At 39.8% G+C, this 19,212-nt stretch overlaps 1 protein-coding gene across 1 annotated transcript in view; it reads right to left on the reverse strand.

Moving 5' to 3' along the window:
- The window catches only part of RAVER2 (ribonucleoprotein, PTB binding 2), a 155,499-nt gene that overhangs the window by 64,720 nt on the left and 71,567 nt on the right, over positions 1-19,212 (reverse strand). The window contains exons 4-5 of the mRNA XM_021096539.1: positions 14,268-14,459; positions 3,904-4,030 (exon numbers count right to left, since the gene is read on the reverse strand). Of these exons, the coding sequence (XP_020952198.1) occupies positions 3,904-4,030; positions 14,268-14,459 (319 nt within the window). The remainder of the gene's footprint in view (positions 1-3,903; positions 4,031-14,267; positions 14,460-19,212) is intronic.

Raw genomic sequence — 19,212 nt, forward strand, 5'->3', positions numbered from 1 at the left:
GAGTTTAGAAATGTTCAGAAGAGGGTTAGGGTTGGTTAGGGTTAGGGTTATAACAAGGTAGGTATAAGCTATGCCACAGAGGAATAAAGGAAGGAGTTTAACCAGTACACGATATTTAAGTACTCTTCAGCATAAATAGCAGTTCTGCTCAAGGCACCTGAGATGATTTAAACAGATAAATATGCCATTATGGAGCCTCCTCCATTCTAGTGGGAGAGAGAGACAATAAACAAGTAAATTTGTGTGAGTTACTTGAACAAAACGATACAAGGAGACAGTAGGGCAGGGGTTTAAATGCAAATATATTATATAGGCATACTTCAGAGATATTGCAGGTTTGGTACCAATCCACTCCAATAAAGTGATTATCACAATAAAGCAAGTCACACAATCTGTTTCGTTTCCCCGTGCATATAAAGTTATGTTTATACTATACTATATAGTCTATTAAGTGTGTAATAGCATTAGGTCTAAAAAACAATGTATATACCTTAATTTTAAAATGCTAACAAATGCTAACCATCATCTGGTGTTGCCACAAACCTTCAATTTGTAAAACTAAACAAAAGTATCTGTGAAGCATAAAATGGGCATGCTTGTATGCACATATTATAAACATAATTATATAGAGAATTACGATTCTGTGTAATTATTTTAGTTTGCACAGAGGCCGCTGTGAAGAGTTCAGGATACAATAAGGGATACAGTTAAGCTATAATAAAGAACGCAGTAAAGGAAAAACAAATGCAACTGATTAACAAGACATTTTGTCTTTCCTGAACACCAAGAAACTTTCCATACATTCTCCAGATGCTTTGCATGAATTCAAGTGAGATATTTAATCCTCTCCCCTTGCCATTCCATGCAAAGAAAAAGCCAGCAGTGTAATACTGACACATCTTTCTCTAAATCATAAAAGTAGCATTACAATAGAAAAGCATAATCTCACACGGGCATACATCAATCTGAGTAGAAAAGCAGAATGGAGAATACATACCTTAGATTGAAAAAAAAGAGACAAAAATAACTTGGGGGAGAAGTTACTAAAAATAGCCCAGATGCGGACTATACTTTCTAAAAGACCCAGGAGTGTAATATACTTCTTTAAACACTGATACAATCTTGAACTGCATTAATAGAAACCTAATGATCACTGGCAGGAAATCCCAGTGCCTTCTGTGCTTTTTCGAACCTATCCAAGGATAAAGTCATGTCTCTGTATACCATATTTCAGGACAATTCAGACAACCTAAGTACATCTACAAGAGGACAACGCTGGCCGGCGGAGGGGGCTGCTCCAGAGAGCATGTCTTATGACATGTTACGGAAAGTCGAGTACAGCACTATAGTTTACAAAGAGGAAGAGGATGTGTATAAAGCAAATACTCGAACTGTTACTTATATGTACTTTCATGTTAAAAAATACAAATATGAAGCTTTATCATTTCTCAATAAATGGGCTGACAAATGCACATTCACGTAATTGACATGTAAGTCCGCTTATGTTGGGGCTCTGCGAAAAATACATCTTACTGATACAGTTGCATAGTCAAAAACTAAATAAATAAAAAAGGAAGCTGCTGGTCTGGAGAACAAAAGACAAAGAAGGGTTTCATGATAGTTGTCTTCAAATATTAGAAGGCTTTTCTTTAGGAAGAAGGAATAGATTTATTCTGTGTTTCTTCATAGGGAGAACTAGAGTAAGTGGCTAAAAGTTATGGGAATTACATCTAATACAATTACTAGGAGGAAAAAACCTTCCAGTGATTAAATTTGTCAAACCACAGAATAGCTGCCTTGGGAAATAACAAGCTTGCTTGCTTATTTATTTATTTATTTTTTCTTTTTTAAGGCCACACCTGTGGTATATGGAAGTTCCTGGGCTAGTGGTCAAATTGGAGCTGCAGCTGCTGGCCTACATGGGATCTGAGCCACATTTATGACCTATACGGCAGCTTGCAGCAACGCCAGATCCTTAACTCACTGAGCAAGGCCAGGGATCAAACCCGCATCCTCATGGAGACAATGTCAGGTTCTTAAGCTGCTGAGCCAAAACAGGAACTCCATAACAAGCTTCCTATGCTTTGAGTAGTCAAGACATATAAAGGATATCTTTATACCATTAAAACTATAGAAGGGATATCTGATTGCTGAACAGGCTGGGCTGGAACACCTCTAAAGCTACTTCTTACACATAAATAATTGATGATTATATGAAGTACTTAATATGAACATTGCTATATAAGAAAAAGTTTAACTGGTCTTTGTCTTTGGTTCCTGGAAGGAAAAGTAAATCCTGGGAACTTCCCCTACGATGGGAGTCTCTGTTATAATAATGAGGTGACGCAGGGTGGGCCCCCAGATAACTTCAGGATGGGGGCTGGTCACACCAAAGAGACCTACCATGTGATTGGTGGGCTGGGGCTTTGAGAGACAGTGGTGTGAACCACACCTCCCGAGGGAGGAGGGGGAACTGAGATTGAGTTCAATAACATGGCCTATCATGCCTACATTTCCTCAAAACCCTAATAAAAATTCTAGACACCAAAGTTAGCTCAGTAGAGATGCCTGGTTAGCGGATACACACTGGCCTGCTGGGAGGCAGATGGGCCGGGATTCCAATGGGGCAAGAGCATACAAACTCTGCACTCAGGACCTCCCAGACCCAGCCCTAAGTCTCCTGATTAGGCCATTTCTGAATTACATCTTGTACACAAAACTGTGATCATAAGCATGGTGCTTTCCTAAGTTCTGTGAGCCTTTCTAGTAAATTATTGAACCTCAGATGGGGAGGTCGGAGGAACCCCCCCCCCCCGCTCAATTTTAAGCCAGTTAGTGAGAATTTTAGGTGGCCAAGGGATCTGGGAATTGTGGCTGGTGCCTGAAGTCGGGGCAGACCTGTTGGGGATTAAGCCCTTACTTGTAGGATCTATGCTAACTCCAGGTGGTCGGTGTTAGAATTGAACTGCAGAACACTAGGTGGTATTAGACCAGCTGGAGCTGAAAGAATAAATATATTTATGCTAAACATTTGTCACCTAAAGCTTAGTGTTGGATATAGGCACTCATTTCCTCATAATGATAAAATACACATTTTGTGTATGTACAGCTGTGCACTTCGGAAGGTAAATAAATTCTTCCCAGAGAAAGAATACTAAATATATATTTAATGTATGCCAATACTGCAAATATTTCCATAGTACTTAGAAAATAATATTTTTGACATTTTCTATAAAGTAAAGCAAAGAAAAAAGAAAAGAGCAGAGAGGAACCAGACCTTTAGCACTTTCCAACAAAGTAATTCTGCTAAAAACAGTACATGGAAAAGTATCATATTCTTTGTTAATACAGGCCATAACAATGCAGCATATTAATTATTACCTGCTTAAGCTATGTGTAACCTGGTCTACAAATGCATGTCAACCAGTAATTAAACTGAAGTTTTAATTTTTTTTTTTCTTTTTAAGGCCACATCTGGGACATATGGAAGTTCCCAGCCTATGCCACAGCCATGGCAACACCAGATCCGAGCTGCATCTGTGGCTTACAGCAATGCCAGATCCTTAATCCACTGAGCGAAGCCAGGGATTGAACCCGCATCCTCATGGACACTATGTTGAGTTCTTAACCCACTAAGCCACAATGGGAGCTCTGAAGGTTTTATATCTAATACTCCATAGATATTTAGATATAAAAAAGAATATCTAAAAAAAATCAAGAAATCCACAAGCAGTTTGAACGTATCAAAAATAGCCAAAATCTATTATCGCTTCAGATCATTAATTAAAATTCATTGATCAAATTCTAGAAAAAAACAAACATTCTTGACTAATTTAATGTTCTGCACCAGCAAAATCAACTTCATGCCAACATTCCATTTTAACCAGCACACATGATGTTTACCTGGTTTAACAGTTCGTCCGCAGAGCTGGGGCTGTAGGAGAACTTGTAACATGGCTGGGTTGTTTAAACTTTTCATAATTTGCACTGGATTTGGCTCTGGAAGTAAGCCCTTTTGGTTACTGTGCATCTTCGATGAATAAAGAAATAGAAAACATGAGAACGAGGATAAGCACAAAGATGACTGCAAAGGCCTTTATTTTTTTTTTTTAGAAATTCTCATTCATCTGATAAATTATCATTATGATAAACACAACTTGCTTTATATCATATACTTGTTGCATATACACTCTACCACAATTCCTAATTATAATAAGATATTCTACCATATGACACAAACGGAAATCCTCATAGAATGTGTCAGTTAAATAGAAATTGGCTTTCAGAGGACTAGCAATTTAGTAAGATAAACCTCTTCACACAAGTACAAAGACACCAAGGGAATCTGAATTTATTAACAGGGAGGTAACTTGTTGACAAAGTAATGAATACTTTGATATTACAGAAGAACTTTACTATACGTCAATCTAAAGTTTAGTAATATGGAATGTCTTACAAATCAGCATTTTCTTATAATGTCTTTATTTCATTAACTTAATCCTCTAATGTGAGACAAAGACGAACTGGCCTTACGTACATGTAATTGGATAGCTTCCTGAAAATACACAATTGTTTTAAGTTTTAAAAAACTTGGGAGTTCCTGTTGTGGCTCAGTGGTTAACAAATCCGACTAGGAACCATGAGGTTGGGGGTTCGAGCCCTGGCCTCGCTCAGTGGGTTAAGGATCCGGCGTTGCCGTGAGCTGTGGTGTAGGTTGCAGACGCGGCTCAGATCCCGCGTTGCTGTGGCTCTGGCGTAGGCCGGTGGCTACAGCTCTGATTAGACCCCTAGCCTGGGAATCTCCATGTGCCATGAGTGTGGCCCTAGAAGAAAAAAGACAAAAACAAAAAAACAAAACAAATAAATAAATAAATAGCCTGATGGATGAGAATATTTATGCAATGATTTAAAAGGAAAACTATAAACTTCCAGCCAAAAGAAAATGGAGAACTGACAAAGACAACTGGACTCTCTCTCTCAACTCTGACTGGGACATTGAGGGTGATGGATCTGAGAACCTGACCCCAAGCCTGTAAGAAACCCTTGGGCAGACAGCAGGTAGTGCAACGAGAGGGTGAGAAAGCCTGGGTCCTCAGACAGTACAGTCTGGAGAAGGGCCTTTTAATTGTGTAACTCTGTTTCCTCCTCACATCACTCCCTAGGGATCGTGGCTCTCCTGACCAGCACAACAGGGCAAGGAAAGAGCAGCCCCAGTCCAGTAACTGCCCAGGACCAGTGAATTAACAGGAGGGTGGCAGGCAAACTCAGAGACAATGAGGACCAAGTAACACATCCTTGAAGCATCCCCAGTTCCTTCCTCCCACTAGGCAGGGTAGAAGAGGAAGGAAACTGAGGTAGGCAGAATGTGGAAAAGAGCAGAGTTGGGGGCAGAGACTGCGATAGGCTCTCTAAGGGGCAGGGTAGCCTGGCTGGGGTGGGAAAAGGGCTATGGTCAAGGCCTGATGATCAAGGCAGAGGTCCTTGGCCCCAGGTCCTTGCCTGCCTTCCCTACATGCTAGCTGAGGCCAGGCTTTGGCTCTCCTTGTCCACCCGCCACCCGTTTAACCACTAAACACTCACATACAAGGAAGCCTTTACGAAAGGAAACAGGTATTCACAGGACAAAAAAACTAGATATCTGGAGAATGTAGCCACAAAAACTAAAGGCACCAAAGTGAAGCACCTTTGCAGAATTAAAGGACAGGAAATAATAACGATATTAGATCAGCATAATAGACATCGTAAAAAAACATAAGATTTTTATTGGTAACGTGAAGCAAGGACAAGCGGTCATAAAGAACACCAATTCGAAATACGAAGCATGAAAAATACAACTGCTTGAGAAAAATAGCAGCCATCACTTACTACATACTTGACAGAGTTCTAAGCATGTTACATGGATTAGATCACTTCCTGTTCCAAAACAACTCTACAGCGGATGGTATCATGACCCCATTCTACAGATGAGGAAACTGAAGAAACCCATAAAGCATAATTCTTAACCTCTAGGTTAAATAGCAGAATATACATGACTGAGAAACAAAACAGTGATCTGCAAGGTCAGGCCAAAGAAAGATCCCAGAATACATGAGCAAAGGATAAAGAAATGGGGAATGCAAACAAAACATGGAAACGAAAGATGCAAACAAAAGAGAAAGGCTAAGGCAAGGAAAAGACAGAAAGAGAAGGCCAGTTACCTCTGAAGGATTCGAAAAGGAGAAGGGACTCTTTAAGTAATAATGGATGAGAATTTCCCGGCATTAAAGAAAAACTGAGGACCACAAATATGATGTAGAGGAAAAAAAAAAAAAAAAACACATCTGGAGTTCCTGCTGTGGTGCAATGGGTTAAGGATCTGACATTGTCACAGCTGAAGCAGCTGTGGCTCAGATTCAATGCCTGGCCCAGGAACTTCCAAAAAAAAAAAAAAAGAAACACACCTAGTCACAATTTTTTGATGTGAAATTTAAGAACATGAAAGCCAAAAAAAAAAAAAAGAGAGAGAGAGAGATACTAAAAGCATCCAGTGAGGAAGAACATATCCCCCCAAAAATAATAATAATAATAATAAACAAACCCTAAAAGAACAAACAAACAAAAAAACACAAACAAGAAGTAGATTAATGCTATCCTCACCCTCAAAGCAACAACACTGGATTTAAGAAGACAATAAATCACTATTTTCAAAGTGCTGCAGCCAAAAAACTTTGAATCTAGATTTTACAGCTAGCTATTACTTAAATGTGGAAAAGAAATAAATATTCCCAGCCACACACAGTCTCAAAAGTCTTTACTACATGAATACCCTTTCTGAAAATAAGAAAGGGAAATAAATGCATGATGATATTACCTGATACATGGAAATTAAGGTCTGTTATCATAGATAATTTTAATCTTGTGTACATAAGCCAGGACCATAAAAACAAAAATATTTAAGGCACTCTTAAAGAAAAAATATAGACTCCAATATGGTGGTAGATGAGGTAGAAGGAGGAAGCAGGATGGAGTTTGGAATGAGTTACGTGGGAAGAATGAGACCCTGATCCTCCTAAATCAGTTAGGCACAGTCACCAATAGAGTAAAACGAGCACACCACTCTCAAAGCGGAAGGAGAAAAATCTAATTTATTCAACAGTAGATGGGAAATGAAAATAAAGGGGAAAAGTACAGTTAAAAGGAAACATGAGGAGTTCCCGTCATGGCGCAGTGGCTAACGAATCCGACTAGGAACCATGAGGTTGCGGGTTTGGTCCCTGCCCTTGCTCAGTGGGTTAACGATCCGGCGTTGCCGTTGCCGTGAGCTGTGGTGTAGGTTGCAGACGCGGCTCGGATCCCGAGTTGCTGTGGCTCTGGTGTAGGCCGGTGGCTACAGCTCTGATTCAATCCCTAGCCTGGGAACCTCCATATGCCGCGGGAGCGGCCCAAGAAATAGCAACAACAACAACAAAATACAAAAAGACAAAAAAAAAAAAAAAAAAAAAATCCTAAGTGGTTATAAACTGAAAAAATTCAGCTAAAAGGAAATCATAACAAAAATTGAAACACTCATAATGTAAAATTTATGATACACAGATATATAGAACTAGTTATGGAAGTAAACTTACTTTAAATACATTCAGCAGAAAACAATCTACAGGAGTTCCCATTGTGTCTCAGTGGGTTAAGAACCTGACTAGTATCCCCAAGTTGGCCTTGCTCAATGGGTTAAGGATCTGGCATTGCCGTGAGCTGTGGTGTAGGTCGCAGATGCAGCTTGGATTCAGTGTTGCTGTGGCTCTGGCGTAGGCCGGTGGCTACAGCTCCAATTAGACCCTTAGCCTGGGAACCTCCATACGCTGCAGGAAGGGCCCTGAAAAGACAAAAAATAAATAAATAGCTATGTGCCTAGAAATTTACAAACTTAGACAAAGTGTATAAATGTGTAGAATATAATCAAATGCTACACATGGCATACAAAGAAAAATACTACTAGTGTATTTAATATCCATAGGAGAAATTTAAGTAGTAACCAATGATTTCCCTCTGCAAGAGGCTTAAGAGGTATGTCTACACGGTTTCATAGATGAAATCTCTCAAACTTTCAAAAACAATCTCTATTTTATATGAGTTGATCTATGAAACAGAAAGAAAAGAGGAGGGGAGAGAAAAAAATACATAATGAGATCAGTGTTCTCTTGATTCCAAAATTAAGTAAAAATAGTACTCAAAAATGTGAGCATTTTCACTTATGAGTACATTTACAAATTAAGTAAATATGATAACCCAAATTTAAACATTTTCACTTATGAGGACATTTGCACATAAACATTATCCTGTAAAGTCAAACAAGGAATAGGAAAAAAAAAACAACAAAACCCACTATCAATTAGGATTTACAACACAAAGCGAAACACTAGAAAAAACTACAATGTGATTCAGCAAGTTAATGAACTTCGGGAAAAAAAAATCACATAAAGCAACAGTTGTAGAAATAAATATTCTGATAAAATTCAATGGCTACTTATGATTTTTTTTTAACTGTTAGAAAACTTGATAAAGGATATGTACCAGGAAGCCATAGAAAAAAAAAAAGATCAGTGCAGCACATTACTTTTTTTTTTCTTTTTAGGGCCGCACCCATGGTATATGAAGGTTCACAGGCTAGGAGTCCAACCAGAGCTAGGGCTGCCAGCCTATGTCACAGCCGCAGCAATGCCATATCCAAGGCACGTCTGCGACCTACATACACCACAGCTCATGGCCACACTGGATTCTTAACCTACTGAGCGAGGCCAGGGATCGAACCCTCATCCTCATTGATCCTAGTTGGGTTCATTAACCGCTGAGCCACAACAGGAACTCCAGCACATTACTTTTAAGACTGAGAAAAATCTAAGATTTCTCCCAATTACTAATATCCAATCATGAAGGGCCCTGTATGCCATGCTAAGGAATTTCTGCACACACTAAAGAATATTAAGCAAGAGAATGACATCATCTGATGGAGGATGACTAAGATGCCCTTGTGGAAGATGGATTAGGAGGAAAAGACTCATGACATGGTAAGCACATAGCAGGTTACTCTAATGATCAAGGTGAGAAACTATGGTGTCCTGAGTAAAGTAACAAAGATGCTGACACGTTTCAAGGATTTAATAGATATCGGGAGGTGGAACTGAAAGGATCTGCTAACTTATATATACTTTGGGGGGCCCACACTGCAGCATGCACAAGTTCTCAGGCCAAGGAATGAACCCACAGTAGTGACAAAGCTGGATCCTTGACCCACTGGGCCACTGGGAAACTGCTAAAATTCCTGACATCCTGATTTGGGGAGTAGGTGAAGAAGACCATTCATGATTAACTGAGTTTTTGGTTCAGACAGTTTTAGTTTGAATGAACTAATGCCATACATAGATATTAAAGAACACTGGTACCAAGTCCCAAAGAAAAAGTTTTCTTTTGGAAATGCTGAAACTGAATGATTTATATAACATGAAGATGAGATATCTAATATCTAATAATCATTTGGAAATATAGATTTAATGCTTGGTCATTTGGTCCAAAAATATATGCTTGGAAATAATCACTGATAGGCAATAACTTAAGCCACTGGAGGGCTGAAGAAGAAAGTGAGAGGCCAAATACAGACAGAGGTCTACTGATAGCACTGCTTAGGGGGAAAGAAGAAAGGGAAGGAAGAGTTAGGTAGGAAAAGAATGGTGTGGCAGAATTCAAGTAGGTGGTTTTAAATGTTGCAAAGAAATCTGACAATGAAAGACTGAAAAGCACCTATTCAACTTGAATACTAAGAAATTCTGTTAATCTTAAAAAGAACAGATACAATGGAATAGTATGGAACAGAAACTACATTGCACTTGGCTGAGAGGGAAATGGGAAATGAAGGAAAGATGGCTAGTGGGGCCTAACAGTTCAGGAAGCTCCCATTGTGAAAGTATGAGAAAGGCCCGTATGTAGAGAGGATAATTATTTATTCATTAAAATTTATTGGGGTATAGTTTATTTACACTGTTGTGTTAGTTTCAGGTGTATAGCAAAGTGAATCAACTTTTTCTATGTATATAGGTAGATAAATATCCATTCTTTTTCAGATTCTTTTCCCATATATGTTATTATATAATATCAAGTAGAGTTCCCTGTGCTATACAGAAGGTCATTAGAGAGTGTCTATTTTATATGTAGTGATGTATATATGTTAATGCCAAACTCCTAATTTATCCCTTCCCCCTACATTTTTCCTTTGGTAACCACATGTTGGATTTTGAGACCTATGAGACTGTTCCTGTTTTGTAAATAAGTTCATCTGTACCATTTTTTTATTAGATTCCACAGTGATATCATATGATATTTGTCTTTCTGACTTACTTCACTTAGTATGATATTCTCTAAGTTCACCCATGTTGCTGCAAATGACATTATTTCATTCTTTTTTATTGCTGAGTAATATTCCATTGTACCATAGCTTCTTCATCCATTCCTCTGTCATTGGACAGTTAGGTTTGCCTTCACCTTGGCTATTGCAAACAGTGCTGCAATGAACATTAGGGTGCATGTATCATTTCAAATTATGGCTTTCTCTGGAAATATGCCCAGAAGTAGGATTGCTGGATCATATGGTAGTTCTATATTAAGTTTTTTAGGGAACCTACATACTGTTCTCCATAGTGATCATATCAATATACATTCCCTTTCCTCCACACCCTCTCTAGCATTTACTGTTTGCCTAAGGAGGCAAAAAACCTGTACTCTGAAAACTATAAGATGCTGATGAAAGAAATCAGAGATGACTCAAACAAATGGTAAGATATACCATGTTCTTGGACTGGAGGAATCAATATTATCAAAATGGCTATACTTCCCCAGGCAATCTATAGAGTTAACACAACCCCTATCAAATTACAAATGACACTTTTCACAGAACTAGCATAAAAAAGTTTAAAATTTCTATGGAGACACAAAGACCCCAAATAGCCAAAGCAATCCTGTGAAAGAAAAACAGATCTGGAGGAATCAGGCTCCCTGTCTTCAGACTATACTACACAACTACCGTCATAAAAACAGTATGGTATTGGCACCAAAAAAAGACATACAGATCAACGAAATAGGATAGAAAGCCCAGAAATAAACCCATGACCTATGATCAACTAATCTATGACAAGGGAGGCAAGAATATACAATGGAGAAAAGACCGTCTCTTCAATAAGCAGTGCTGAGAAAACTGGAAGCTATATGGAAAGAATGAAATTAGAACATTCTCTAACATCATACAGAAAAATAAACTCAAAATGGATTAAAGTCCTAAATGTAAGACCAGATACTATAAAACTCTCAGAGGAAAACATAGGCACAAAACTCTCTGGCATAAACCACAGCAATATCTTTTTGATCCACCTCCTAGAGTAATGAAAATAAAAACAAAAATAATTAAATTCAAAAGCCTTTGCACAGCAAAGAAAACCATAAACAAAACAAAAAGATGACCACAGAATGAGAGAAAATATTTGCAAATGATGCAACTGACTAGAGAGGATTTTTTTTTTTTTTTTTTTTTTTTTTTGCTTTTTAGGGTCATACCCACAGCATATTGAGATTCCCAGGCTAGGAGTCAAATCAGAGCTACAGCCATTGGCCTATTCCACAGCAACGCAGGATCCGAGCCATGTCTGTGACCTACACCGAAGCTCACGGCAACGCCAGATCCTTGTTCTATGCAGCAAGGCCAGGGATTGAACCTACAACGTCATGGTTCCTAGTCAGATTTGTTTCCACTGCACCACAATGGGAACTCCTACAGAGGATTTTTATTTTATTTTTTATTTTTTATTTTTTTTTTCTTTTTGCAATTTCTTGGGCCACTCCTGCAGCATATGGAGGTTCCCAGGCTAGGGGTTGAATCAGAGCTGTAGCCACCGGCCTATGCCAGAGCCACAGCAACGCCAGATCTGAGCCTTGTCTGCAACCTACGCCACAGCTCACGGCAAAGCCGGATCCCTAACCCACTGAGCAAGGCCAGGGATCAAATCTGCAATCTCATGGTTCCTAGTCGGATTCGTTAACCACTGAGCCATGATGGGAACTCCTAGAGAGGATTTTTTTTTTTTTTTTTTTTTTTTTTTGCCTTTTCTAGGGCCGCTCCCACAGCATATGGAGGTTCCCAGGCTAGGGGTCCAATTGGAGCTGTAGCCACTGGCCTACGCCAGAGCCACAGCAACGTGGGGTCCAAGCCACATCTGCAACCTACACCACAGCTCACGGCAATGCCAGATCCTTAACCCACTGAGCAAGGCCAGGGACCGAACCTGCAACCTCATGGTTCCTAGCCAGAGTCGTTAACCACTGCGCCACGACGGGAACTCTTCCCTAGAGAGGATTTTTAAAGGAAAAAAAATTGAGCATGTTTATAAGCAGACAGATGGAACTAGTGAGCAATACGTGAAAATAAGTCCAAAGGTGAGGCTCAAGCTCGTTGAGGATGGGGGGCATGGTCATGAGTCCCTGCTTTGGTGGGAGGAAGCACAGCCTTGCCTTCCAAACAGCAGGGGTCTTTGTCTGTTTTGTTCACTAAAGAATCCTAAACATCTCCAACACACCTACATATAATGCACCCAATAAGTATTTATGGAATGAATGCTATTAAGGAGGAAAATAGGTTAAAAATGGGGGCACTTTTGCTGGGAGAATATGAGGAAAGTTGAATGAATCCAGCGCATGGCCTTTATATTTCTATAAAGTAGGAGCCATGGCCATCTGATAGAAATGAAAGAAGGACAAGGTAGGAAAAGAATGGTTTGAGAGAGCTCCTGTAGGAAATAGAAAAGAGTGGTCAATGAGAGATGAGCTAAAGTTTTGCTGGGGGACCAGCTAGAAACAAATGTCAGACATGTATAGGGGCACCAAGACCCCTACTTGTTTGGTTTTTTTCCAACAGGACAGAGTGCACTGCCTGCAGAAGTGGATGGATTCAGAATTGGAAACTCAGCAAATCCAGTCCAACAAAGAGAAAAATTAACTAGGGTCAATGCAAGTAAAGGAGAAAGAATGGCTAAAGTCATGACGTATCCAAGCAAGGAAATGAGAATGACAGAAGAACTAAGAAGGGAAGGGCAAATGGAGAAAGAGAGGAAAAGACACCCCAGACCAGGGGTGAGGTCAAAGAAGAGGAAGGGACGAATGAAATGTGAGCAGGAGACTACTGACAATCCTCCCTGGTTTGGCTCTCTCTCTAGTTTATCTACACACCATTTCCAGATGAGGTGATCTTGATATCTTCACTCTAATTCTTTCAATACCTTGCTTACATGCTTTAAAAGTTCTCTATGGAATTTATCAACTTGAACTTGCTTACCAAATGCAATCTAAACTATGAGGGCTCAACAGCCCTCCCTCTGCTGGGATCCACCTACCCTCTCACCACACATTCCTATACACTCAGCCTACTAGACCCCTACCACTCTTGGAGCATGAAAATTCACCTTGAATTACTGCTTAAAAGGTTTTATCGCAGCCAGAGTCTGACCACTCACTCTCCCTCCTTAGAGCTGCTCGGTTTAGCAAGTAAAAATGCAGGGTGCCTAGTTATGTATGTGGGTTTCAGATAAACAATGAATAATTTTAATGTAAGGGCATCTCATGCAAAATCTGCATTTATTGGCAATCCTATCCTCCACCTGCATCAACACATTTTGAAATCATGCTTTAACGTCACATTCAAATGTCACCTTTGTCATGAAATCTTTCCTGGATCTCGCAGGAGTGTATTCCTTCCTTCATTTGATCAATAGGTATTTTCTATGCTAAGTGTAAGGAGTAAAAACTGTGAAAGAAGAATAGTCTCTATCTGCAAGGAACTTCTAAACCAGAGAAGAAGAGAGAGGAGTAAGCCGACCAGCCAGCGTGCTGTGTGTGCAAAAGTGAGGCCCACACCTTCCTCGACTTCTACTATGGATGCTTACGAACACTCTTTGCAAAGGGGGGCATGCTGCACTCGAAACTTACAGAACAAGAACTCAAACATTTACTGAATAAATGAAATTTCCTCAAAATTTTTTCTTGAGGTGAATATATTTTACAAAACACAATTTCTTCTTTTGTATTGACTCCTGGCTTGATTTGGCAGAGGTACCACTTAGGCAATTTTTTTTTTTTTTTTAAAAAGGACATCTTTATGTAATGAAAATATAATGAAGGTCCCATCAATACTCCACTAGTCTGGACAGCTGAAAACACCACTTGAACTTTTCCATATCCTAAAAGTAAGAACAACTTACCACACGCTGAGCTGCTATTAGTGCTGCTAATGTACTTCGCCCGGGCGCTCCTGGGGCACAGAAGGAAACTTGAACTTTGCTTCCCTTGATGGTCAGACCATCAGCTGCTTGTTGAACCTCTTCGGCGTGCTCCGCAGTGCTATATTCAACCACCGCAAAGCCACCAACATAACTACCTTCATCCTGTGCAAGCTGATGGAATATACTTATGAGAAGGGGAACTCCAGTATTGACTTAGAAAAATTTATTTAAAAGTATATCATCTATGAATTCAAGGACAATGTCTCAGAGCATGAGCCTGGAGAAAGTAATGTATTCTTCCCTTTTTGGGTTTTTTTTTTTTTTTTTTTTGTCTTTTTAAGACTGCACCCGAGCCCTGTGTAGGTTCTGAGGCTAGGGATTGAATAGGAGCTATAGCTGCTGGCCTACACCACAGCCACAGCAATGTGGGATCCGAGCCATGTCTGCATCCTACACCACAGCTCATGGCAACGCCAGATCCTTAACCCACTGAGTGAGGCCAGGGGTCGAACCCGTGTCCTCATGGATACTAGTCCGGTTTGTTAACCACTGAGCCATGACGGGAACTCCCTATTCTTCCTTTCTGAAAATAAAAGTTTACTAGTTAGGTAGATGCAGTCCTTCCAGAAGGTAAGAAAGATTCTGTCAAATTTCCTTTTTATTTCTTTGAATCTCCAATTTATTTTAAAAGCCAATGTTCAAATAATAACATGTATATGACTGATAATTTACAGAAAAATATGCGGACACAATAATGAAAACTTTAAAATAAATTCAGGGGTTCCCATCATGGCTCAGGAGAAATGAACTCAACTAGTATCCATGAGGATGCAGGTTCAATCCCTGGCCTTGCTCAGTGGGTTAAGGATCCGGTGTTGCCGTGGTGTAGGTCACAGATGCGGCTCAGATCCTACATTGCTGTGGTTGTGGTGTAGGACAGAAGATACAGCTCTGATTCAACCACTAGCCTGGGAACTTCCATATGCCACACATTCGGCCCTAAAAAACAAAAGAAAAAATTCAATTAAACTATGTTAAATTAAAATTAATTCAAAGACAATGAAACATGCTAAACAATTATTGGATCACATCTATGTAAAGTTTGCATTAGCAAAAAAAGAAAGGTAGGAGGAATCCTATTCAATTTGTATTTCAATATTTTAGGCAGGTCCCAGGAATTTGGTCAAGTACACCAAAGCAAACCTTACTTAGGAAAATTGTGCCCTAGGTTTGTTTAAAATACTATATGCGAGACACAAACATTTTCTGAATGTGCCCTAAATAAACTCGTGCAACGTAGAACTCAATTCATCTTCAGTTACCTACCTGTAAGATTGTTTAAAAAAAAAAAAAGACACTAAAGTCTTGGATCTGTAAAGACTGGTACAAAGAGCAAAAGATAGAACAAAATAAGACACTAAAAAGTGTCTAAGTGTTGCATGCATTCATGCTACAAAGCGGTACATGTGATGAAATTCATCTGGGTGTATCTCTGAGAAGGTGCAGCTTCAACACTTCTAGTTGGACCTGGCTTTTCACAAATTGATACTACAATTAGCTCATTTCTTAGTCCTTTTTAGTTTCTTTTCTCTTAGTTATTTTTTGGCTGTGCCTGTGGCATATGGAAACTCCCGGGCCAAGGATCAAATTGAGGGCACAAATGCAACAACCTACCACAGCTGCAGAAACAGCAGATCTTTAGCCTTCAACACCACACAGGAACTTTTTTCTACTTTCTTGTGTAGTAGACCAAATTTCTATTTCTTCTTCACATTTTTCCTTCCTTCTTTCCTTTCTTCTTTTCCTTTCTTTCTTTCTTTCTCTCTCTCTCTCCCTCCCTTCCTTCCTCCCTCTCTCTCTCTCTCTCTCTTTCTGTATGCATGTCTGTCTGTCTGTCATTTTAGGGCCCCACAAATGGTACATGGAGGTTCCCAGGCTAGCGGTTGAGTCAGAGCTACAGCTGCCAACCTACACCACGGCACCCTCATGGATCCTAATCAGGTTTGTTACCTGATGAGCCACAAAGGGAATTCCTCTTCCTTCCTTTTTTAAAACTGTCTTCAGATGTCTGTTCCTCCATAAAAGTTCTTTCCATTCACGAAGAAGGGAAAATATCTACCTCTTCCAAACATTTCTCCTACAATCCCATCCCTTGTCTAAGCCAAACCCAATCTCAAAAGCAAACATTTAAAGCCATTAGTTCCTTTGGTCTCTTCTGACCACAAAGAAGACCGTGTCTTCAATGTGGTCTATGGCAACCTACCAAGCGAGAAAGCCTAAGTTTAACAGATCTGGTGATAAAAGCATCATAAAGTGGTTTTACTAATCTTTTGAGAACTTCTAAAACATTTTTATTATTCCTGAGTCATTATAACCTTCATGCCGAACGAGTTATACTACCATTTTAAGTCTTTCAAAAGACAGAATCATTTTAATTCCGCAGCATCAGCAGTTTTAAAGAGGAGCATCCCATTCCATATGAGAGCCAGTCAAACGTGTACCTGGGTGACATGGGATCTGGTTCATTTTCCATTATTTTGACATATTTTAACAAAAGCTAAATGATGACTCAGAAATACTGTAACAATTTTTTTTTTTTTTAACCATATGGGTGACTAGACTAGATAACCTCTCAGGTTCCTTCCAACTCAGATTTGTAATTCAATTACAAGTTGTTATAAGTAGTTTCTCCCCTCATGTTTGCTTCGAAGGCCTCAACTAAAGTCACAAAGAATAATTCTCGGCCACAGGATATCACTATATAATTCTTAGTATCCAAGACAGCATATTAATAAGATAATCAACTTTCAATAACTTGACAAAGATGTTTCGAAATACTCTCATTTTTTGAAGTTTCTTGCATGAGTTCTTTGATGTTTAGTATGTTGGGATTGGAGGAGTGGGAATATAAGAAAAAGTAAGACGGTAGCATTAATTTTAATTAATTAGATATAAACAAATTATACACAAATTCCAGAATTTCTACTGCCACAGTAGAAATTCAATGAATGTTTGATTACAGAAAAAAAGGGTGGCAGGGAAGGAAAGATGGGAGGTAAGAGAAGAAAGAGGATAGCAGGAGAAAAGAGAGAGAAGGAAGAAGCAAAGGAAAGCAAAAGAGAAAGAGTTCAGCAGGTGCTATAAAATATCTGTAAGGGGGTGTTCCCTTGTGTCCCAGTGGGTTAAGGATCTGATGTTGTCACTCCAGTGGCTCAGGTTGTTACTGTGGCATGAATTTGACCCCCTGGCCTGGGAATGTCCACATGTAGTGGGCATGGGCAAAAAAACGTGTAGGGAAAGGAGCTATACATAGTATATATTTTTGTCTATTTAGTAGAATGTATTTCATTTTACTCTAAGAAAGTGCTTAAAAATTCTTGCGGAGTTCCCGTTGTGGCACAGTGGTTAACGAATCTGACTAGGAGCCATGAGGTTGAGGGTTCGATCCCTGGCCTTGCTCAGCAGGTTAAGGATCCAGCGTTGCCATGAGCTGTGGTGTAGGTCACAGATGCGGCTCGGATCCCGAGTTGCTGTGGCTCTGGTATAGGTCGGCAGCTACAGCTCCGATTAGACCCCTAGCCTGGGAACCTCCATATGCCATGGGAGCAGCCCAAGAAAAGGCAAAAAGACAAAAAAAAAAAAAAAGAAAATTCTTGCCAGTGTGGTCAGTTTTCAGGATCTTCTCTAAACATGTCACTTACTATGACGCCATTAAGACAAAATAATGCATTTTTACACCTCTATTATCCATTGTATCATTCTCCATACAGGATTTACAATTATTTGCTTACATGTCAGTCTCTTACACAAAACTGTGAGGTATTGAGAAAATAGCTTTCTATTCTCTGTATTTCTGACACTTTAGCAATATAGTGTCTGGCACAAAGAAGGTGATCAATAAAATGTGGATGGATGAATGGATCAATGCACGAATGTTCCAGAATGGATAACATCAGCAGTTCCTGTTGTGACTCAGCAGGTTAAGAAACAGACTAGTATCCATGAGGGTGCAGGTTCCATCCTGGCCTCATTCAGTGGATTAAGGATCTGGCATTGCCACAAGCTGTGTTGGAGGTTGCAGATGTGGCTCAGATCCAGTGTTGCTGTGGTTGTTTGTGGCTGGCAGTCTCAGCTCTGACTGGACCCCTAGCTTCCTGGGAACTTCCATATGTGGCCCTAAAAAAAAAAGAGGGGGTGGTTCCCATGGTAACTCAGTGATAATGAGCCTGACTAGTACCCATGAAGATGTGGGTTCGATCCCTGGCCTTGCTCGGTGGGTTAAAGGATCTGGTGTTGCTGTGAGCTGTGGTGTAGGTCGCAGATGGCTCAGATCTGGCATTGCTGTGGTCGCAGTATAGGCTGGCAGCTGTGGCTGATTCAACCCCTAGCCTGAGAACTTCCATATGCTGCCAGTGCGGCCCTAAAAAGACAAAAAAAAAAAAAAAAAAAAAAAAGAATGGGGAGGTCCCATCGTGGCTCAGTGCAAACGAATCTGACTAGCATCCATGAAGACGCAGGTTCGATCCCTGGCCCTTGCTCAGTGGGTTAAGGATCTGGTGTTGCCATGAGCTGTGGTGTAGGTTGCAGACACAGCTTGGGTCTGGTGTGGCTGTGGCATAGGCCGGCGGCTACAACTCCAATTCAACCCCTAGCCTGGGAACTTCCATATGCCATGGGTGTGGCCCTAAAAAGATAAAAAAAAAAAAAAAAAAGAATGGATGCAATGAGAAGAAGATGAGTAAGCGATGGATTTTCTAAGATATACTTAATTATACAAGAACAATATACTTTGGCCCGTCGACAATAGGAACTGATGTAAAATTTACCATGACATTAAAGGGTTCCCTACAGACTAAAGGAGAATTAGATCATCTATCATGATAGTCACATAGGTATAATAAATTTGTGAGTGCATGTAGTATAG

The sequence above is a fragment of the Sus scrofa genome, chromosome 6, assembly GCF_000003025.6.
Source record: "Sus scrofa isolate TJ Tabasco breed Duroc chromosome 6, Sscrofa11.1, whole genome shotgun sequence".
NCBI classification, from domain to species: domain Eukaryota; kingdom Metazoa; phylum Chordata; class Mammalia; order Artiodactyla; family Suidae; genus Sus; species Sus scrofa.